At 44.9% G+C, this 22685-nt stretch overlaps 1 protein-coding gene across 1 annotated transcript in view; it reads left to right on the top strand.

Moving 5' to 3' along the window:
- Nucleotides 1-21271, top strand: part of TLL2 (tolloid like 2) — a 94044-nt gene extending 72773 nt beyond the window's left edge. The window contains exons 10-21 of the mRNA XM_014956167.1: nt 1251-1353; nt 3634-3750; nt 6861-7006; nt 7948-8143; nt 11043-11168; nt 13190-13350; nt 14116-14296; nt 14883-15008; nt 15679-15806; nt 16434-16647; nt 16994-17244; nt 18652-21271. Coding sequence (XP_014811653.1) covers nt 1251-1353; nt 3634-3750; nt 6861-7006; nt 7948-8143; nt 11043-11168; nt 13190-13350; nt 14116-14296; nt 14883-15008; nt 15679-15806; nt 16434-16647; nt 16994-17244; nt 18652-18786 — 1884 coding nt within the window. The 3' untranslated portion in view covers nt 18787-21271. The remainder of the gene's footprint in view (nt 1-1250; nt 1354-3633; nt 3751-6860; nt 7007-7947; nt 8144-11042; nt 11169-13189; nt 13351-14115; nt 14297-14882; nt 15009-15678; nt 15807-16433; nt 16648-16993; nt 17245-18651) is intronic.
- The last annotated feature ends 1414 nt before the right edge of the window (nt 21272-22685 follow it).

The raw sequence follows: 22685 nt of genomic DNA, 5'->3' as shown, positions 1-22685 counted from the left end.
AGGACCACCCTCAAGGCACATTTAAGACTCAGATTTGAACAAAGAAGAGCAGAAGCGGCTGGTTTTGCAGCAGCCGTCTTGCTCTGGGACCCAGTTCTGTCACCTGCAAGCCCAGTCCCATGCAGGGCTGAGTCCCATCAGCTTCACCAGGGGCAGAGGTGCCGAGAACCATCTGGGTTTTGTAACTATGGGACCAGGAGTTTTTGGGGTGTAAATCTTCCTGTGAATTCTCCCTTGGTCTCTCAGCCTCTTCGGAAGAGCTGTATTGGACAGGACCCAGCATCTAAATGCTGAACCGCTAGTATTAAAAAATAAAAATAAAAATAAACCAAGTTCAGATCAAATGATTCAACTTAATTTTGTGTAATCAAATGCAGCAATTGGTGCAAAGCAGCATCATAACACCGAGGCATTCGCTTGGAACAAATACTGAGCTTGTAGTGTTCACCCACAGAGAAACTGCTGAATCTCCTTTTGCTGTCCAAAGCCAAAAAACTGCAAAAGTGCGAACAAAGTAAGCGACATCATCACAGACTGCACTCTGCACATCCAGCCAGGGCTGAATATCTGTTTTATTCTCATGATGTTTCTGTGGCAGGCTATAGATGTAAATTAATGCACGGGCAAGGACAAAAATGCCACAAGTACATCCCATCGGTGACTTCCACAGGCCCAGAGCAAGGCCTATAATCCTTGTTCCAGGGGAAGGAAACCAAAGGGATAAAATTTTCATGTGAAGCTCTGTTCGGTAAAAAGCCACTGAACACAATTACATCCCGGTGATGGTGTGGGTGTAATTGTCAGAATGTGGGAACTTGTCAGCAAAATTAGCTTTCTTACATGTGTCATTTACATGAGGGTATAGACCCCAAATATCTGGGGTTTAGGGCAATGTGTTTCTCTATGATGTTCATATAAATCAAAACCAATGATTCAATTTTTAATTTTAAAAAATCCAAATTGGGCTTTTTTTTTAATAGCATTTTAAAAACTGAGGAGCGGTGACTGTGAATTACAGAATGGATGGTAAAGTGCTGTCTGCTGTCGTGTACTTTGGTTTCGCTAAAATACTTTGAGAAGCCTTTCTTTTTTGGGGGAAGCTGCTTAAAAAATCCAACCAACTGACCCACTGTCTTTTGCTGCATATTCATTTACACACCACTCTAGCAGAGATGAAGCAGGGAATCTGACGGGTCTTCTCTTTAAAGTAGCTCCCTTCCCAAAGAGAAGTGTGTGCTCTCTCCTTTCAGATTATGTTAAACTTCACATCAATGGACCTATTTAAAAGTCGCCTTTGCTGGTATGATTATGTGGAGGTGCGCGATGGCTACTGGAGGAAGGCTCCGTTGCTGGGTGAGTGGTTGTTTCATTTTTAATTACATTTCGTGGGGTGTTCTTGATGCTTGAGAGGGGGGAAACAGAAACAAACCTTCCTTTACCTGGAAGGAGCCTATATTCAGCCAGGGCACTGGGCATCCATTAGTGTCTCCATCCAGAGGTGTCGGTGTGCTGTATTCACACCAAATGATCCATGCTCCAAGCTCCAAGCCCCTTGGTAGCAAAGGCTTTATTCCTTCCTTTTCCAGCTTGAGAAGTGAGGCAGTGAGGGAAGTGAGCCAGGGGCATGGCTGGAAGACAAGATGTGGGCTCTGGAGTTTTGTTATTGCTTTTTCCTAGTACCTGGGTGGAGCTGTCAGGCAGTCAGAGTAAAGGGGCCGTACAGCTCCTGGCCCAAGCTCCTGCTGTTATTTCTCAAGTATTTGTGTTTACAGATGCACAGGAGGCTGTGCTTTGAGCCTCTGAACTTCTAGAAGGGAACTTGCTAGACCATGCCCAGGATGTCAAACTCTGCAAGGGTTCTACTCTGCTCCTTCTCACAAGGATCTCAAGGGAGTGCAGCTCCTCTATGTCCTCCTTATTCCTCTGCTAGCGTAAGAGGAGTTCTTCTGTCAGCCAGAGTGGTCAGTCAGGAGTCCCACAGGCTTTTCCACTGGCTCTGGTCCTGACTCCATCCCCTAACTTTTGTGTCCCCAAACTCAAACAGCCCCTTCTGCCTGGAAAGGAAGAAGCCATCAGAGAGTGGTTGGATGGGGCTTTGAGCGATCTGGTGTGGTGAGAGGTGTCCCTGCCCATGGCAGGGGGTTGGAACTAGGTGATCTTTAAGGTCCCTTTCCATCCCAAACCATTCTATGATTCTAGGTTGTGTAGCATCACCAGCTGTGTTAGAGGTGCCATGCCCCATGCTGAAGCACAGGACTGGGCTAGTCAGAATGGGCTTTAGGGAGGTCTGGGTGCTCACCTTGGCCCCAGAGGACATCCCAGCCCTGGTAGCAGGTGAGGTGCTGAGGCTGAAGCCGTGCTGCTTCCCAGAGGTTTCTGTGCCTTTCAGTGCTGAGTTGGCAGCCAGTTTTACTGTTTCCTGCCTGTTTTGGGGTTGGCAGCATTTATTGCTCTTTCCTGCTGCACATGCGTCAGGTAACGTTGCTCCAACAGCTGCAACTTAGCTCCTCATTTGTTTTTTCTGCCGAGCAATTTAAAGGTATTTCAAGAAGCCAAGCACCTCCCCGTCCCCCCCCTTAGTGCAGGTGGACTCGCGAGTGTTTCCATCTGGAAGGAGACACTGCATGAGTGGCCACGGCTCCCGCAAGGGGCTGAGCCCATGAAATTAGCTCGGAAGAGGCAGACAGACGGCAATTCAGCGGGGGGCGGGGAGGGGGATTAGAGTGAATTGTGAAAGCACGGGCTTCTTGCGGAGAGAAAAAATAAAAAATAATACATGTGCGCTGCATATTTTCCCAGGGAAGTGTGTGAAAACCCAGCCTTTAAATGGTGTATAACTTTTTATGAATGGGCCCTTTATCACACTCTGAGGAGTTTGCTCGTTCTCGTTCCTCATCTGCGTTTCCTCTCCTTGACACCCTTGTTCAACTCCAGGCCTAAATCCGGGAGGCAGTTGCTCAGTGACCCTAGAGGAAGGAGCTTTGTGGTGCTGATGCTGTTTGTTAGGGTCCCCTTTGGGAGTGGAGGTGGGAGATGCTATTGGTAGGCCACAGGGCTGTCACGCTGTACCAACTGCCCCGGGCAGCCTGGGGGCACAGGGACTCAGAATTGAGTAGCTGAGTCAAGAGAAGCTCTGAGATAATAGTATTTGGATGGGTGACTCCGCAAGAGAAAAAAGTTGGTGGTGAAACTGCCATTGAAGAGAAAAAGAGTTTGCAACTCACCCTTCCGTTACCTAAAAGCCCTTCCAGTACCTAAAAGGAGCCTACAGGAGAGATAGAGAGGGACTCTATGAAGGAGTGGAGCGATAGGATGAGGGGTAATGGTTTTAAACTGAAAGAGGGGAGATTTAGATTAGATCTCAGGAAGAAATTATTTCCTGTGAGGGTGGTGAGACACTGGAACAGGTTGCTGAGTGAAGTTGTAGTTGCCCCATCCCTGGAGGGGTTCAAGGCCAGGCTGGATGGGGCTTTGAGCAACCTGCTCTGGTGGGAGGTGTCCCTGTGAGAGGGTGTTCGACAGAAGCACACCTCTTTTAACCACAGACTCTTTGCTTTCTGGAGCCACAGGTGCCTACTATGCTGTGCTGCCCGTCAGTCAGGAGATCTTGATTGTCTTTTTCCTGCCTTCTAGGTAGATTTTGTGGTGACAAGATCCCAGAACCAGTAATCTCCACGGACAGCAGGCTGTGGATCGAGTTCCGGAGCAGCAGTAACATCCTGGGCAAAGGCTTCTTTGTGGTTTATGAAGGTACAGCCTTTAGCTAGAGGTCATCTGTTGTGTTGCATGGAGTGGCATGCTTCATGTTGCCTGGTTAGACACAGCACCCGCTCTTATTTTTATGGGAATTGGTGGATTTTGTTGGCTGTTTCAGCAGATGGGGCATGGATCTTCCAACTAAATGACCACAATTTTGAGAGGACAACAGGATGTCAGCAGAGACCAATAGCTTCTGTTCAGGTTCTGTTTGCCCTAACCAGCCCCTGCAGTGTTGGACGTAGCAGGAGTTCCTTCCAGTAATTTAACAGGCAGAGTTCTGCTTCAGATCATATGTATTATGTCACTTAACACAGCTTATTTTGGGGGATTTTTTTTGCTCAAATGCAAAGATTGTTCTTTGGTTTCTCCCTTGTATGTTTTACTTACAGAAGGTTAGCAATTAGCACGTCAGATCTTCTGCAGGTCAGGTACTTTGGAAACTTGCATGGCACTGGGATGCTGAAAAACCACTTCAGAGCAAGTGCAATACTAGCAAAGTCGCTAACAAATTGGTAACATCCCTTATCCACATATGCTTATTTTCTACAATAGTGATTCTACAATGTATTAAAAACCTTCGTTGTCCTCTGGGCAACAGGCATTTTCTTAGCAGTACCAGTGATTTCAACAGTATTGAGGTTGACTCTGTTGGTACTGACTTTGCATCTTCTTTCTGCAGCCACAGGACCAAGCATGACACTGGAAGCCCAGTGCCTTAGTGTCCAATATGCTGATGAATAATGATACTAACAGAGAGACGTGAAGAAAACACGGGATTGTTGGGCAAATAAAGTATATAAGGGTTTCACAAACAGTGTGGGGCTAACAAATCTGTTTCTCAGGAGAAATATCTGGTTTCTGCAGGAGTTGGCGCCCTAGAGACAGAGCCTGATTTATTTATTTTTTTAATGTCTCCCCTGAGAAGCAGCTGTTGCCTGGACCTTGTGGTTTGTAACACCCCTTTTAGGGTAGTTTGTTGGAATGAAAAGTGATCAATCTAGTGTGTCTTTAATAGGCTGGTTTATTTTGGCTTATTGTTTTGGTGAGCTAGTCAGCTTAATTCTTACAGTGGGTTATTCCCCAGTGATACCTGCTCCAACTTTAAAGGAAAAAGGAAAAAATGCAAGGTGAGGGATGTTTTGGGGAAGCAACTTCTCTGTTCTTCATACATCATGCTTTGCATTGCTAAAGCATATTGAAAGAAAAAAGTTTTTTACATCGGCTACACGCTAAAGTAGCTCTGCAAAACTTTATTTTTTCTTGATAATTTTCCATTTTTTCTCTTGATTAATAAACGGCCCCTAGAGGTTCAGTGAAGATGTGCAGTGCTTGCTTCACTTGACTTTTGAGGAGAGCAAATGAAAGTGGAATGTGCATCTAGTGGTCAAACTTTGTTATCCCTCTGACTGTTCATATTTCCCTGCTTCTTCAAAGCTCTGGCTTTTCATTTAGTCCTTTCCTGCAAGAAGCTTCCTATTGGAAAGGTATGAAGTCTATTGCTAAGCCTGAGAGCAAGCACAGAATATGACTGGTGGAAGCCAGCTTGTCCCACAGAAACAGTGATGGCCCATTGCATACTTCTTTTCCTAGCTCAACCTGCTTCCTGGAGGAGCAGATAATGAGATCATCTACATCCCAGTCCATAATTTATTTGCTGAAATGGGAGTTTCCAAAAATCTTTCTTAATCCCTCTTTCCCTCTGATGCAAGCTGTAGTAATGGCTTGTTTCTTTCCTCTGTTGTCAGGTAGCTTACTCAGCTGTTTTATTGCTTCTGTATCTATGCAATAAGGGTAATTTTTATTTCCAGGAGGGCTTGTCCTTATGTTCAGATTTCTATATGCTTTTCTCCAAAAGCTCTCTGCATTGCTGTTAGTTCCTGTTTTTCTTTTGAACTCTTGTCCCTCGCATAGTAAAAAGCCAAAGTGGGTTTTACCACTCCTGCTCTGTCCTCTGCTTTAGTGAGAATGCATGTAAGTGTTCGTGCCTCTGAACTTTGCTGGGAGCTCTGTGAGTGAGGACTGAGTTTTTTGGATTTGGAATCCTCCAGGTCTTGCCCCTAAAGTTTTCGGTAAGATGGGAGAAAAGAGGCCCACATGTAGCCACATGATGGGAGAATTATTTGATACTGAATACACTTAATGCAGAGAAAGTGTTCTGTCATATTGTTCCTTTTCTTTCATGAGATTCAAGATGGGAAGATGCTGGTGCTTTTCCCCTACAGCACTGCGGGCAGCCCCAAGTTTGTCATCCTTATTGCCTTCTCAGGCTCTATCAGCAGATATTCTTTCTATTTTGCAGTAAAGCTCTTCCAGTATAAGTTGCTCTTCTGAGCAACTTAGTTGCTCAGGTGAATTTAAGCATGGACTACTGCAGTGGACAAAGAAAAACCTGTTTGCTGCTTATGGCTGTTTTAAAAAAAGTTGTCCATTCTCTGTTCTTGTAGTCCTCTTTCTATTAGATGGAGGTGACAGTTCTCTAAAAGGTCCCTCAGAGGTCTCTCTAGCACCACTTGTAGCTCTGAACTCAAACTGCAACCTAAATTGTGCTCTGCTTTATTAAACTTGATTTTCATTAAATTTTCTGTTCTTGGTCTTTAAACTTACTCATTCTTACGTTTAGCACAAAACTTAAGTTTTGGTGCACAGCAGTCAGCCTGTTGGGTCTCCTGGCGAACAGCTCAGCTCATGCTTGTTAATATTGCCATCGTGTGGCTGGATTAGATTTGCAACTGGTTTTTTTTGCCAACTTTTCCTGGTCCTTAGTGCTGGTAGAGAGTTTTAAGCAGGTGTGAAGGTGACCAGGAGCGTGAAACACACAAATCCATAAAAATTCTCTGTCCCAGTGAGTTCACCTTCAAAAGAGTTTGGCACAGCGAGACAGGAGACACTGTCACTAAGACAAAATTTTAAGTTTGTAAGACTTCTGTGTTGCCTTTATGGAAAAAGCAGTATTGATACAGATTTGAATGAGGAAGAAGGCTGTGTGTGGAACAGACTTTACCTAAGGAAAAACCTGTGGAGTTTTTTTGTTTTGTTTTTTGGGTTTTTAAAAATTATTTGATTTATTTATTTTGTTTTAATTTTTTTTTCTTTTAATGAAGCTATTTGTGGTGGAGAAATTCACAAAGATGCCGGTCAGATCCAATCTCCCAATTACCCAGATGACTACAGACCTTCCAAAGAGTGCATCTGGAAGATCACAGTTTCTGAGGGCTATCACATAGGAATCACGTTCCAAGCCTTTGAGGTGAGAAATGTCATTGTATATTATATTACAGATATTATTTCACTTCTGTAGGCCCTTTAAAATTAAGAGGGAAGTAATGTAAATAACAATAATAATAATAAAAATCCTTTGGATAGTTCAGACCAATGTTTCAGACCAGAAGTTTGTTCAAAGATTTTGAAACCAAGTTTTACATATTAGGAGTTTGCAAAAACTGTTTCACTGGACAGAACGAAGGGGCACAAAATTGTTGCTGGTGTTAAGGAGGGAGTCATGAGTCCTTAAATTTTCACTCTGATCAAATTAAATTGAATGGTCATAATCAAGGCCAAAAAAATCCTGTTAGTGTCACTGGGTTCCTGACGGACTTCAAGATGTTTGTGATTCTCTGAATAAACATCATGTTCCCAGGTGGCAGACAGGCTTTGAAGAGCTCAGAACAGGTTTTCTCTTATTTATTACAGAATGTCTTACACCCTTAGGTGCCCAATTGTGTATTTCTGAGTACTGATTAAGAAGTCACAGACAGGAGCGGACAGAACCTGGGCTGGTGCATAAAATCCCATCTAGCCCTTAGCTTCCTGCAGCTTGTTCCCTCTTACTGTGCTTGACCTGGAAGGGGATGACACCATTGCCTCCAGGCTGTCACTCCATGACTGTTCCTTTTTATTTGTAGTTGATCTGTACCATCACTTAGTTTCTCATGGAAGAGCAGCTTGCAGATAGTTCAGGACTGGGTTTCACTGGAGGGTAGCCATGAAATAGCAGTAAAACTGATATGTACCCAGGCTTGATGCAGTTTCAGCTGCAGGAGAGTTCAGTGGCAGGTACCTAGTTGTGACCAGTTGTTTGGGATGCTCCTTTGGAAGCTGATCTCTGGCCAAAGTCTAACTGGGTAGCTAGACTGACTCCGAGCACTCATGCTAGTGAGCTACAGGCAGACGACCCGTTTCCCATTGCAGATTGAATGGCATGATGCATGTTCTTATGACTACCTGGAGATCCGAGATGGCCTCACTGAATACAGCCCACTGATCGGTCACTTCTGTGGCTACGAGAAGCCAGAAGATATCAAATCCAGCTCAAATAAAGTATGGATGAAGTTTGCATCTGATGCAACCATCAATAAAGCGGGCTTTGCAGCAAATTTCTTTAAAGGTATGTGATGTAGTAGCTGTCAAGGTCAAAGTTGGGGATCACTCGTTCCTTAACCTACTGCCATCCCAAAGTGATCAGTTACCACTGTTTCTGCTCGTAGTTAAGAGCTGTTAGACTTGTCTGTACAACTGCCAATATCGAGTTTATATGCAAATTGCTTTGAGAGTGTGGAGGGGTTTGATGCTAAGGCATGACCACCACCTCACTGGTTAAGACAGAAAGCCCACCTCAGTAAACATTAGCCTTTCATTTATGGGTCAGTACCAGCAGAGGCACTAACAGAGCTGGACAGAATGTGACCCCCATTTATCCGGACCAGGGGACACTGACATTTTCAAAGAAGGTACTAGTAACGCACAGAGTGTTAAAAACAACTCTCTCCTTAAGTTCTATTCCAAAAGAAGCTTGTGGAGAGAGGGTAAATTTGATTGCAAGTAGAATCCCAGGGAAAATTTCAGAGTGCTTTAGGAGACAAATGTATTCTTAAACTGAGATCCTCTTCAGGAAGATGTGAATGAAGACTAAGAATTCTTGTTAAAAGAAGACCCAAGCCATGGTCCTTTACCAGCATCCTGGTGACTTGATAGAGGCAAGAACCAAATATCTAACATACCTGTGGAGCTGCTGTGGGGTCGTGTTTCTTTTGGGTTTGGGAACAGTTGTTCAGAAATAATAGCTGCAATGCCAATATTTGGGTTGCGTAAGACCTTTATTTATTTCTAATTTAACTTTTGTCGTGCATTAAGAGTGTCATGGTCCATTTGGATCTCTCAAATTTACAGGACAATGTGCTCTGTGAATTAAACTCTTTTTTCATGAGCTCATTAAGAAATACAACAAACAAACACGGCAGGGTTCAGTCCCCTTCGCTCAGACTAGTCTATCACATGAATTCACTTATTCAGCATTGAAGTCATAAGGTTTCATAACTTATAACCCACAATTCTTAATCCGTGCACTTACGTGCAAATAAAAACAATTAGTTAAATAAAGTTTAGTTCACGGAGTATGTTGTCCTGTAAATTTGAGAGATCCAAATGGACTGTGACAAAGGGTGATTTCAAGATCGCTGGCAAATACTGTGATGTTTAATTCCAGTCCCTGAACAACTCTCGCAGTGTCTAGACTTCCTCGTTTAAATTTCTCAGGTTCCACAAAGACACTGAGAATACTTCTTCCTAAAAAAGTTTTGGCTACTTTCAGGAGCTGATAGTGCAGGCTGACTGTGGCAGAGATGTTTTCCAGGGATTAGCACTAAACGGAGACTTCTTGGCCTGTGGCAAGTCAGTTTATAGAATCTGAGGTTCTGTTGCAAGTTTGTAGGAAAAGAAAGTTGCCCACTTGAACCTGGGATGCTTTCCTTGTGATACAGATAGCCAGAAATAAATTTCTTTCTTTTTTATGTAAAAAATGCATAAACATGCACTGCTAATGCGATTGCAGACACAGGCATTGTCTGTGGAGTTTTAGCTGGCAGACTTTGCAGTGTCTGCTCAGACTTCACATGTTTGAACCATAGAATCATAGAACGGTTTGGCTTGGAAGGGACCTTAAAGATCATTGAGTTCTAACCCCCTGCCATGGGCAGGGACATCTCCCACCAGACCAGGTTGCTCAAAGCCCCATCCAGCCTGGCCTTGAACACCTCCAGGGATGGGGCAGCCACAGCTTCTCTGGGCAAGAAGTTCTGGGATGGGGCAGCCACAGCTTCTCTGGACAAGTTTTCTGGAAATCATGTAGTATGTGGATCTTTAAGAGTGTTGCTAAATCCATGCCAATAAGTTCAGCTGAGGAGCAAAGTGTATTTGCGTGGACCAAGAACCACAGTAGCCATATAGCTACACAACTTCTAGCTGGCTTGCACTGTGGGCAGGGCTGATGTCAATTTGCAAACACTGGGTAGACATACCTGGAGGTTACATGTGGAATTTCAAACTGGGATTTGAAGTCTGCAGCCTCTACTTCCATGCTTCCATATCCAGAAGGATTGTGACTACCAGCAATGCTACGAACAAAGCAAAAGAACCAGATGGCTCTGGTGGCACTCTTAGATGGCTCTGCGGGCACTCTTCAATCTGCCACCCAGAGCTGAATGAGCAACTGGTCAGCTTTGCTTTCATGAATTATGAAAGGAATAGAGCTTCAATTACATGTCTTACAACATTGAAAGAAAAGAGCTCAGCTTAAATAAAAAAAAAAACAGAGTTAAGGATGAGATTGAATGTTATGTGAGAACTTGCAGTGGTAACTTCTAACTTTTTAGAGAAAATAAACTTGCATTGGTCCAAACGTCATTGACAAAACGTCATTGGTCGCATCCAAGAGACAATGTCAGGAAGATATGAAGAGCAATTACCTCATGCCTGTCCCATCATGTGTATCTGAAGAGAAAACTCTAGGATTATTCTTAATTACTTACCTTCATTTTTGTAACAAATTGTTTGTATCACTGAAGCCCTTTTGTGTATGGTTGAAGTGTTAGTAGTGATGTGCTTGTCTTACACTCATATTGTTGTGCCTTTCCTCTTCATGGCAAATGTTAGATGAAAGACAACACTTGGCAAGATATACCTGTCCATAGCCAGGATGTGTCCCTCCTGTGGTAGAGACTGATCACGGGCGGTTTGGCAATCATAGGAGTTGCAACCTCTCTTTTTCTCTCAAGCAAGTAATTTAACAGCCAGATTAGAAGCTACTGAACCTGTACCCAAGAATGAAGCAGCAAAGAAATGCTCTAATTTCTTCATAGGGAATCCACAAACAGAAACCAGAAAATAGAGTCTTGTGAGGTTTGCTGCAGTGCTCCGTGAACTCGGCTTGTCCAGAAGTGTTGCATGAGGAATAGGATGGGGTTTGAGTGTTCAGGAAAGCATAACTTGTCCTGGTTTTCTCCTGACAGAGATGGATGAATGTTCTCTGCCGGACAATGGTGGGTGTGAGCAGCACTGTGAGAACACACTGGGCAGTTACAAATGCACCTGTGAGCCCGGCTATGAGTTGACAGCTGATAAAAAGAGCTGTGAAGGTGAGTGACCTACAAATTGAGGCATCTGTCTATAGGATGGGTACTACAGCTAATAATGAAATTTGAACAACCTTGGAGATTATGTTCCTTGCTCCTGCATCATCTTTGTTTCTGTTTATCTTATCCCACCTGAACAATTTCTTTTTGTCAACATCTTCCATTGAAAAACAAGTTTTGGTTGGAAGCCTGACATTTCTCCCATTCTCTACTGCTAAACCTCTCTAAACCCAGTTGTTCTTCATGACCAGAGATCCCTGTTCAGACCAGGTCTCCCACAGTGCAGCATAAGGAAGGGGAAGGCATTACAACCTAACCATTGAGTGCCCCAAAAGTATTTCAATCTAAGGCTGAAATTATTATATCTTTTTTAAAAAAAAAATCTTTTGTAGAATAAAATATCAGTGTTTTGCTTGCATGAAAACCAAACATTCTCCATATTGAGAAGTCAATTCCCTTCTTCTGTTATGGGGAAAAAACCACCCATGTCTTTGATATAAACTGTTTCTTTCAGCTCTCTATTTATACAGTTAACCTCTTGCAACAAGCGTTTGCTCCCACCAACAATACAGCTGCTGGTGTGGTGAGAATCCGCCCTTTGTTCTTGTCTCATAGCTCTGCCTTTCAGTGGAGATGTGTAGGGAGCTCCACATGCTGTGAGTGGTGCTCTCAAAGTCACCTGTGTTTGCCCTGACTTCTGCTTTTGTCCAACTGTTTGGGGAAGGCTGCTGTCAACTTGGTGAGGGCACAGTTGGGTGCGTGCAAAAGGCTTTTGGAAGCTTTATTTTGTTGGGTTTTTTTAAAATGATTTCTTGCAATTTTGAGCAAGCCAGCTGATATAACTTGGCAAGCATAAATGATTTCTTGCAATTTTGAGCAAGCCAGATGATATAACTTGGTAAGAATTTTTGGACTTCGTTCTCAACCTTGTATTTTGAACTTCATTAGTGGAGTAAATTGCTTTGGTTTCTCCAGATGCACTTGCTACACTTTTTGTATTGAAGCTACTCCCTTGGCTTAGTTCTCTTAATGCAAAATGATGCTGGGAACAAGGCACAGGAAGCTTTTACCCTTGTGGGTTTTGAGGATCTGGTTGTATCTTGTTACTCCAAAGCAACAATAGCTTTGTTGCAATTAGACTTTTGCAGCAAAAGAGCAAACTGAGGTTGATTGCCTTGAGGTAAAAGCTATATCTTCCCACAAAAGGATGAAGCTGAAATTTTTAAATGAAATTGGATAATAAGGCCAAGATTTTGGCTTTGTCTTCAATTTTCCCTAGAGAAGACGCAGTCATAGAATCATAGAATGGTTTGGGCTGGAAGGGACCTTAAAGATTTCCAAAGATTTCCTTAAAGAGTTCCAAATCCCCTGCCAGGGGCAGGGACACCTCCCACCAGACCAGGTTGCTCAAAGCCCCATCCAGGCTGGCTTTGAACCCCTCCAGGGATGGAGCATCCACAGCTTCTCTGGGCAGCCTGTTCCAGTGTTTCACCACCCTCACAGGAAAGAATTTCTTCTTAATATCTAATATAAATCTCCCCTGTTTCAGCTTAAAAACCATTACCCCTCAGTTGACATATAATAAGCCACTGAAGAGGTGACAGTGGTGTCTTCCCTAGGATTCCATTGTCTTCTAATTATTCCATTCCTAATGAACTTGAAGTAGTAAGGTTTGTAGGACTGATTGTGGGTGAATTTATCATGCTGGCCTTTCCAGCTGTATTGCATGTGTCAAGTCAACTGAGCCATGGTAAGCCCAAGGCTACAGAGTAAGGAGATCAATCTGGCATGGTTTACGTGGCACTGAGGGCCACAGCCTGGCTCTGTGTGTTTCACTGGTGGCTTATAGTGGACAAGGTTTATCTTCTTTACAGCTCTCAGCATTTTAAACCTCTCTTCTGGAGGCTGGGATCTGAAATTTGTCACCAACCAGGATCTAATTAATTTCCTAGCTATCAGTGTGGCCCGGTCTGTGTGTCTGAACAGAACCAAGTAAAACTTGTGTTCATTTATTGCCTCTCCAGCTGCCTGTGGGGGCTTCATCACCAAGCTCAATGGGACTATTACTAGCCCTGGATGGCCCAAGGAATATCCTACTAACAAAAACTGCGTCTGGCAGGTGGTAGCTCCAGCCCAGTACCGGATCTCTCTGCAGTTCGAAGTGTTTGAGCTGGAAGGCAATGATGTACGTAACCAGTCCCTGCATCTCAGAGGTGTGACTGTTGGCTAACTCAGAACTGGATGAATCCTTGGGGTACAAGGAAGAGGAGACTCTGTCTTACTGGTGGAGCTTCTGGTTGTGTCCCCACTCTTGATATAATGAGCCAATAACAGTGATTGTTCTCCCCGAGGTCTGGATCTGCTTTCTCTATGAAGTGAAAGGATTAAAGCTGTTCTGTTATAAATGGGCTTTTTTGCTCTGCCAGTTTTGTGTAATTATAGGTGTTTTCCATCCCTAATAAATATCCCATCCCCCCCTTCCCCAGAGCTGCCTTTGCAGGAAAATAATTGGAAATGAACAATGAGTACAGTTCTTCAAGGATAAACAAAATAACCAGTAAAAGAGTCTGTTCTCTGCCCTGCTAAGGTCAGGGTGGAATTTGAACAAAGCATTCAGGTCTCGCTTTCCCCCACTGTAAATGGGAGCAGTAGCTCTTCCATAATTCAGCAGGTTCCTGAAGTTCATTCAACACTGTGGATAAAGTGGAAGCAATTATTTTAGCTGAATTAAAATGGAACCTTTGCTGTTCTGGTAAACACACCCATGCTTTAAGACCAGGGCAGCAAGGGAAGGGGGTGGGAACACTGACAGAGAAAAATTCAGGGAAGTTAGAGATAGGTTTGAGTATAAGGTTGTTTCTGTTTCCTCTCAGTCAAGTCTTTGTCCCCTTCCTCTGAAATGCTCTGTCCCAAGTCCATGGAGCTGAGAAATCTCCTCCTCTCTTGGCAGGTCTGTAAATATGACTATGTTGAGGTTCGTAGTGGGTTGGCTTCTGACTCCAAGCTGCACGGCAAATTCTGTGGCTCAGAAAAGCCTGAAGTAATCACGTCATATAGCAACAACATGAGACTGGAGTTCAAATCAGACAACACGGTCTCCAAGAAAGGCTTTAAAGTTCACTACTTCTCTGGTACGTGGCTGTACTCTTTCACTTGCTTAGCTGCCTCTTCTGACTGAGCCTCTTGGTGAGTTTTCTTCAACCTCCAATCAAATCAGGCAGAGCCCGACATGTTTAGTTACGTCTAAAAAGCATGGTTGCTCTGTGCTGTGTCACCTTTTGTCTTGGTTTCCATCTGGCTGCTTGTGCTCTTGGACAGAGCTTTCTAATGATGGAGGCTCGTCAGAGCATGTAGAAACTTGAAAATATAAAGACTGGCCACTGGATTTTTGCCTGGGCTAGTGAATTTGTATGATACTTTTCCTGGACCTTATTCTAAAAGAATGAGACGTTGCTATAGGTTTCTTTTAGATAGGAGTCTTTAACTGCTCAAAACCTACTTCATATAATAAAACATATATGTGATGCATTTTATGGGATGAAAGGCAATTGAGAAGAATCGTATCTGGGCTAAAAAGCTGACTGGACTAATCCAGCAGCAGAGGTTGGAGGTTTGTACTGGTATCTGCCAGTATGGACATGGGAGTCCCAGCTGGCAACTCTGGTAGTCTGTTTCTCACTGTGTCAATTTGGTATTTGTTGGTTTGATCCTGCCCAGACAAGGATGAATGCTCCAAAGACAATGGTGGTTGCCAGCACGAATGTATCAACACCTTTGGGAGCTACGTATGCCAGTGCAGAAATGGCTTCATGCTGCATGAAAACGGCCACGATTGTAAAGAAGGTAGGGTTCCTGCTCCTTGTCCTCAGGAAAAACAAGGTGCCTCAAACCTGGTTTGAGCCAGGATGCTTCCTGCTCAGTGTTTGTACAGCATAGTAGGCTGGGGCACTGAAAAAGCCCCAGCCAGCTGAAAAACTACCTATAAGAAGGAAGAAGAAGGCTTGTTTTCAGCTGGATCCATTCCCCAGTCTGGTCCTCTATATGGCCATGGGGATGGACAGGGTGGGGCAAGAAGCTGGGCTAGAGAAAGGAGAAGTTGTGGGACATCACCATTAGACTTGTCACTGCTGCTTCATTTAATTATTGGGTTTGAGTCAGATGAGGTGATCTAACCACTTGCTGCTGCCAAAGTTACCTTTCTCCCCACACTCCTACCTATGAGTTGGAGGAGCAGGAGAATATATTTGGGAGTGAGGAGGTGGATGGGGATAATAAGGCCCAGAGGAATGAGATGGTCCTTTTCACCAGCTGCTGAGTTAGCTCAAAAAAATATAGCACAAACCCAGCAGAACTATGCAGTGATAGTAAAAGGTCTTGCTCAGTGACTGAAGCCTTCCCTGTTTCTGCACTGTTGAGGATTTCAGTGGGCAAAGGAGCGTGTAGGACATGACATGGTTCCCGTGTGAGGCCTGCCTCGATGCCTTCATCTTGTGATCTCTCTCTCTCTCTCAAGCTGGTTGTGAGCACAAGCTGAGTGCTGCAGAGGGAATGATGAGCAGCCCAAACTGGCCTGACAAGTATCCCAGCAGGAAAGAGTGCACCTGGGACATCTCTGCGACACCTGGCCACCGAGTGAAAGTAGTGAGTAACCAGTGAGCGGAAGTGGGAGGGGAGAAATGGGATGGATTGTGAGGAACCAAAGTGACTTTCCCCCGCCACTGTGTGAGCGGGAGGTTGATCCCCATAGGTCCTAAGTGAGGTGCTTGGTGGAGAGCATCCCAGGATGCTGCCCTGACCTGCAGAAGGTCTCACAGCAGCATGAAGCAGGTGTGAAGCAGCTGAGAGGAGATTCCAGCAGATGACAACTGTGGAGCATTGCTCACTCAGTTTACAGAAGGTGTAACATGCCCTCCCACCCCTACCTCTCCTTGTGAGCTACTCTGTTGGGACTATCTCTGCTTAAGGTGGTGGCAGGGCTGGGTGCTAGGCTGGGTTCCCAGTAGTATATAGGGCTTGCAGTTGAAAACCATTGTTGTGCACCCATGTGAGGCAACAAAGCTAAGGCTGCACAGCACATTCGTATGAACTTCTGAGATTCACCACATGAGATCACTCTTGTCTTGAAAGCACACTATTCTGTATTCGTTTGTGGGAGGAGTGGGACAGGCATACCATCTGACCTGTTTCTCACTTGGCATTTCATTCTCCGCTGAATTGCATGCTCAGATTTACAAGTATCTGTCTTAATTCTCCTTCTTCTTGCTGCAGACCTTCAATGAGTTTGAGATTGAGCAGCACCAAGAGTGTGCCTATGACCACTTGGAAATGTATGATGGGCCCAACAGCAAGTCACCTGTCCTTGGCCGCTTCTGTGGCAGCAAAAAACCAGACCCTGTAGTGGCTTCTACCAACAAGATGTTCCTCAGGTTTTACTCTGATGCTTCTGTGCAAAGAAAAGGTTTCCAGGCAAAGCACAGCACAGGTAATCTGGTTGTCTGACAATACCCCAGTGCGATGTCATCAAATCTCACTGTGTTGTTTACCAGGGCAAAACGAGACACACTTTTCTCCCAAATAAGCTTAACCTGAATATTAAGTGGTTGTAAATTGTGCTTAACCAGTTCCCAGACCATTATTGGCACCAGACCATGAATTCCCACTTCCTTATCAGCTCAGAGGTCTCTTGATGTCAGACATTCCTACTCACTTCTTTTGTAGATGCTGGAAGTCTTCTCTCCCTACAGCTGGCCCAAAATTGGGATGGCGAGTCTTTGTTGTGAGGTAGAGCCTTTGGTGAGGCTGTGTTTTGTGCTCTTTTCTTCCTCCAGAGTGTGGTGGGCTCTTAAAGGCTGAAGTACGAACTAAGGAGCTGTATTCTCATGCTCAGTTTGGGGACAACAACTACCCAGGCCAAGCGAACTGTGAGTGGGTGATTGTGGCTGAGGATGGTTACGGGGTGGAGCTGATATTCCAGACGTTTGAGATTGAGGAGGAGGCCGACTGTGGGTACGACTACATGGAGATTTATGATGGCTACGACAGCACCGCACCCCGCCTGGGACGCTTCTGTGGCTCAGGGGTAAGCCCTGGTGGTGGGGATTTCATAGCCATAACTGGAGGTGGCGAGGAAGAGGGTGCTCTCATACCCTTTTTGGAGAGGGGCAGCTCTCACCAACTGTTGATGAGAATGCTTGGTGTGTCTGGATTTTGTTTCTTCTTCTATTCCTAGGGATCACAGCCATTTTTTTCTGATGCAGAGAGTTGTCTAAAAGCCTTGCTTGACTGACTTCCCCTTGTTAGCCCTAGGTCCATGTGTGGCAACAAAAAGTGTCATGTAAACATTGGAAACAGCTTCCAAAGTCCAATTTCATCCTCAGTCAACTCCTGCCTGAAGCCAAGTCACATTGTGGCCATGCTATGGTGAGGGCAAAGGGTGGAGGGACTTGCAGAGCTGCTTGTTGACTCCAGGCTGTATCTTAAACTGTTACCTATGTCCCCATTAAGAGGATTGACTCTGTTAGTGTGATTAAAACTAGAGGTTCCAGGTTTAATTTCTCCAGGACTCCGATAATAAAATGGAGAAGGTTCTTATTGCATTTAAAGTGAGACATCCAAGGAGCTGGTGTGTCAGAGCAGTCCTTGAAAACTGGGGAAATGGTCTAGAAAATAGAATCATAGAATGGTTTGGGTTGGAAGGGACCTTAAAGATCATCCAGTTCCAACCCCCCTGCCCTGGGCAGGGACACCTCCCACCAGACCAGGTTGCTCAAAGCCCCATCGAGCCTGCCCTTGACCACCTCCAGGGATGGGGCAGCCACAGCTTCTCTGGGCAACCTGTTCCAGTGTCTCACCACCCTCACAGGAAAGAATTTCTTCCTAAAATCTAATCTAAATCTCCCTTCTTTCAGTTTAAAAAAGCATAGCAACTTGGTGTGAAGAAGTTCATGGCAGCAGGGTAGTATTTTACCTACCCGCACGCTGTCAAATGGAGAATGGCTGGGAATGTGTTGGTCCTGCAGAGAAGCACAGGGAGGTTGTAGCAGGTCACAGCAGCAGGGAAGATAACCAGAGTTATCAAATAAGATACGTGGTTATTTTGCTGCTAATGAACCCTGCGAGGGCCTCAGCTGCCAAACAGGGGCTGGTTTGGACTGTGTCATTTCCTGAAAAGATTAGGACAAATTAGAGAAAACTCAGAAGACTGGAACAAGAACATCCAGGGTGTCCTGTGACTGTGACCTACAAAAAACAAGTGGAAGAACTGGGATTGCAAAGTGGGCTGGCACCAGTCTTCCAACATAAAAGGCAAGGATGCAAAGAGCAAGGGAACGTGCTCAAGAAGTCAGAGCAGGGCAGGAGGTACTGAGCGCTCCGTGTCTGTGTTCCCTGGCCCATTCTGAGAGATTGAATTCCAGCATCATAGCGCAGACAGTTATTTAGCCTGCAGACTTGACCACTCTGTGCTGTCTTCTTTACTTTTCTGCAGCCTCTGGAAGAAATCTACTCTGCAGGGGATTCCATCATGATCCGATTCCACACAGACGACACCATCAACAAGAAAGGCTTTCACGCCCGATACATAAGTACCAAATTTCAGGATGCATTGCACATGAGAAAATAGTTTGGCTGCTCCTCACAGACATTTCCGTCTGAAGATTGAGACATTTAGCTGTGATCTTTGTCCTTTTTTTTTTTTTTTTTTAAGCTTCTGTGCACCTGGCCAAAAGCAGTGTGCAGTGTTTTCTGTAACTAAAACTAAATCCAGTTTCAAAGGTTTGCCTCTGAAATTATTAGCATGACCCTTTCTTGTTAACATACCCAGGACCAAATATTGTCTTCTAATCGTACCTGCCAGGGCATAAACATTGTATTTTGCACAGCTTGCCATGGGGCGGAGTGAAGACTGATATTGAATTGAGAAAAGCCTTCATCTCTTGCATATCCCGTTTCTAGGTGACGTTTCCTAAGCATCCTGTACACATGAGCTGTCTTGAACACATTTTCTGGAGCAGATGATGTGGACGGCGCCCCCAGTAGGATTTTCTCAAAGGACCTTGGGAGCCACCCGCTCTCCCCTACCAGCCCAAAATACTCTGTGCAATAAGTGAACAACCAGATGGCTGGGACTCCATCATTCCTTCTGTCCCATCTATTTATTGTCTTGGTTATTGGGGGATGAAAGGTAGGCAGGGGCACAGGGACAGTCTCGTTAGGGCTGCCAGCTGCTTGGATCACCGTGACAAGAAGGGCCCAGCACCTGATTTGCAGTAATTGTCATGGAATGACAATGTTATATGTTGACTGGAAAGTACTTTGATGTGGTGGCCAGGGGAAAGGTGGTGGCTGATAAGGAAGTGCTGTGGTGGCATTCAAGGCATGACTGCTGTGGCAGTCCTTACCTTAAGTAAGGAATCTCTCCTCCTCACTCCACCCGTGTTTGCTTTCTCTGCCTTCTTTGCGCTGCTTCCTTTCCTTGGTACCACTTCCACGTGAGCCCTTCCTTTTCACAGCCGAGCTGCTCTCCTCCCCACCACAACCTAGGAGTGCTCTACAACATCAACTAGCTGAGGCATCTCAACGAAGCAAACCCCGGGCCAGTGATAGTCAGGTGTCTCCAAGGTGCAGGAACACGGTCCACTCTACAGGCCATCTCTGGTGAGCTCTGGGAACCTGTCAAACATGTGCAAGCTCCAGGCATGGGACTAGGAACAGGGAGAGCTCTGCTGGTGTCTACTTCTTCCCCGTTCCTTACTGGCCCAGTCTCTTAACTTCATGGCAGGGCTGCGAGCGAGATGGTGACTTAAGCACTTTGAGCTATAAAGCTCAGACATGCTCTGTGTTGCGGTTATTTATGTACATGGAAGCTACCGAGCTGTGGACTTGCAGAATTAACAGGTAGCTTGGCACTTCTTTTGGGGAAAAAAGTAGGGAAAAACTTTGCTTTTTGGGGGGATCCACTGTAATTGAGCTGTTGATATGGAAGAAAAAGAAAAAGAAGAAAAAAAAAAAAAAGACTTTATTCTGAATGATATTTCATTAAGGCACTCATGGGCCATTTTGAGCTAAAAGCTGAGGTATGTTAGCTTTAATAAAGTATTTATAATCCAAGGATTACTATGTTTACATAACTAATGTACTGTCAGGCTCCGGGGTGACACCTCCTCTCTGGTGTATGACTGCGGAGAAGTGTGGGGCCAGCGCCACTGTCAGGCACAAACGACATTCCTGGAGATGAGGGCATTCCCAGATGGATAATAAATAGACCCAGCCCTCTCCAGAAGTCCTTGAACAGAATATGGTCCAAGTATTGTGAATACTAGGAGAAGCAAATGCATGAAAATATTTTCTTGCTTAGAACAAGAAAAATAAAGTAATTTATACACACACACACACAAGATTATATGTATATAAAATGTGCATGTAGAAGACCAGTAGTCAAAGCCTTAATAAGTGTCATGTGAATAATACTGTACCATTGACTATAGCTTTATTGCAGGCTGTATAAAACCATGTTATTTCTGTTTGGGTTTTTTTTTCTAGCTCTTTTTTGTTCCTGTTTTCAAATTTTGTGGCCTTTTAACGGGCAAGACCTCTCATCTCAAGCAGTTTGACCATGCAGGTCTGGGGCAATGAGCTCTGCTAGATGGGGGTCTGCTTTTGTCCTTCTCTTCCTTGCCCCCACTCACCCAAAATCGCAGTGACTCAGGTCTGGAAATAAAAGCGTGACACCGATCCCTGTGAAACAGAAGAAAAGTTTCAGGGGGCGAGCAGCGGTTCAGGTTTCCTGGCTCTCTAATGAGAGCAATGGCTCTGGAGAGAAGTGACTGTAGGAACTTTCCATGTGCTTTGCCATCTCTTGTTCCACGTTCTGGTAATTCCCCATTTTCCCCAGACTGGTTGGCTGCAGATGCTTGCGATGTGGTTTGACAGATCTACTGCGCTTGTCAGCTTTCATGCAGGTGTCTCTTGTGACAGTGTGCTCACAACTGTTGTACTGTGCGTTTCAATCAGTGATCTGTGTAGAATATTTCTGCTGTACTGACTGGGCTTAACAGTCAATAATTCTAAATGTGTGAAAGTTTCTTAAGAAAAAAGAAAAAAAATAATGTCAGACCCTCTGAGGTGTGTATACGTATTTCTGGTCTTTGTGTGGTTTTACATTTGGCTAACTAAAATAAGTTTTTAAGAGGGGGAGGAGAGGAGGGTGTGGGGGCAATCACAAATGTACCCGTGCCAAGAATGAGTCTCAGCATTCATTAAAGACTGTGAATTCAGTTGCACATTCTGTTGTATCATGCATTTAAGGCTTCCTCGAGGGGAGGAAATTTCTTAATACATTCCACGTCCTGCCAACTGTTGTTTGTGTCTACTGCTAACAGCGGGTGGGATTTACTCTCTGCAGGAAGCGACTTTCCCTTGAGCCTTCAGCTTTGTCTTGGCTTTTGCAATCAAGAGGGTATTTAGGAAGTGGGGCAGAGGAACAAGTTGATCAGCCAAAGGAGTACGTCATGGTTTTTCATGTTCTGCGCTCATGCTTTGGTGGGCTGGGGTGCAGATCTGCAGAGATAAACATTAGGGATCTGGGAATTAGTCCATAAGTAGACTTCAAAAGAGGAGGCTCATTTACTGCACTACAGGGTTTGGCCTTCAGCAGCAGGTCCCAAAGACCCTTGGACGTGAAACTCCTCTGCAAAGTACACCAGGACGAGCATGAGGGAGAAGTTCCTTACTGCAAAGTTGTGGTTCACACTCTCACTGTGGTGGCAAAATGTCCAGTAGCTAAGGCAGAACCTTGAATGCTTTTCTTCTTCTTTCTGTCCCCTACTTGATGTCTACCCTGCTAGCCTCCTGCACTGGTGTATCATGGCTGGAGTGAGCCTGGAGGCTGGCAGTCAAGTCACCACTTGGACATCATTTCCAAAATGAGGACGAGAAGCCTTCAGTCACGCAGGGAGTTTGAGTCCAAAGCAGAGTTGAAATACTAGAGATGATGCAGCCCTTGTGAAGCTGGTGGGAAAGGGGAGGTACAATAGAAGGTGGAATATGAACTGGAGTTACAGCTCTTAGAGAAACACACAGACGTTTGTGATTGTAGTGAGATTGGTTCTTACTGTGTGCGTGATCTCCTTGTTGTAGGTGTAAAGATCTTTGGCAGGCTTATATCTTCCCTGCTGTTCAACTGCCATGTCCCCTTAACGTCTCTTTCCACACTGACTGCCTGCCGCCAGCACTGTGTGACGTGGCCAGTCCTCATTTTCTCTGCTTATTTCTAGAAACAGGACTTCATTTTCCAGGGAGCACCCAGGGACCGTCCAGTCACCGCGTGTGAGAAGCTGGAGGGACCATCCGTTGTCTGCCAGGAGGTTCTTCATCTTTTTCAAGTGTACCCAGTGGTACAGCACGCTTCAGAGAAGGATGCCTCGGACCGGAGAGGCTCATTGGTCTCAGCATCGAGCCAGCAGAATTCCTCTGCTTTGTCCTGGCCTTTCCAGCGAAAGGCCTCTCCCTGGCAGAGGAGGT

Source organism: Calidris pugnax, unplaced genomic scaffold (genome assembly GCF_001431845.1).
Source record: "Calidris pugnax isolate Ruff unplaced genomic scaffold, ASM143184v1 scaffold196, whole genome shotgun sequence".
Lineage (NCBI taxonomy): Eukaryota > Metazoa > Chordata > Aves > Charadriiformes > Scolopacidae > Calidris > Calidris pugnax.
This window is presented reverse-complemented; position numbering and strand designations above follow the sequence as displayed.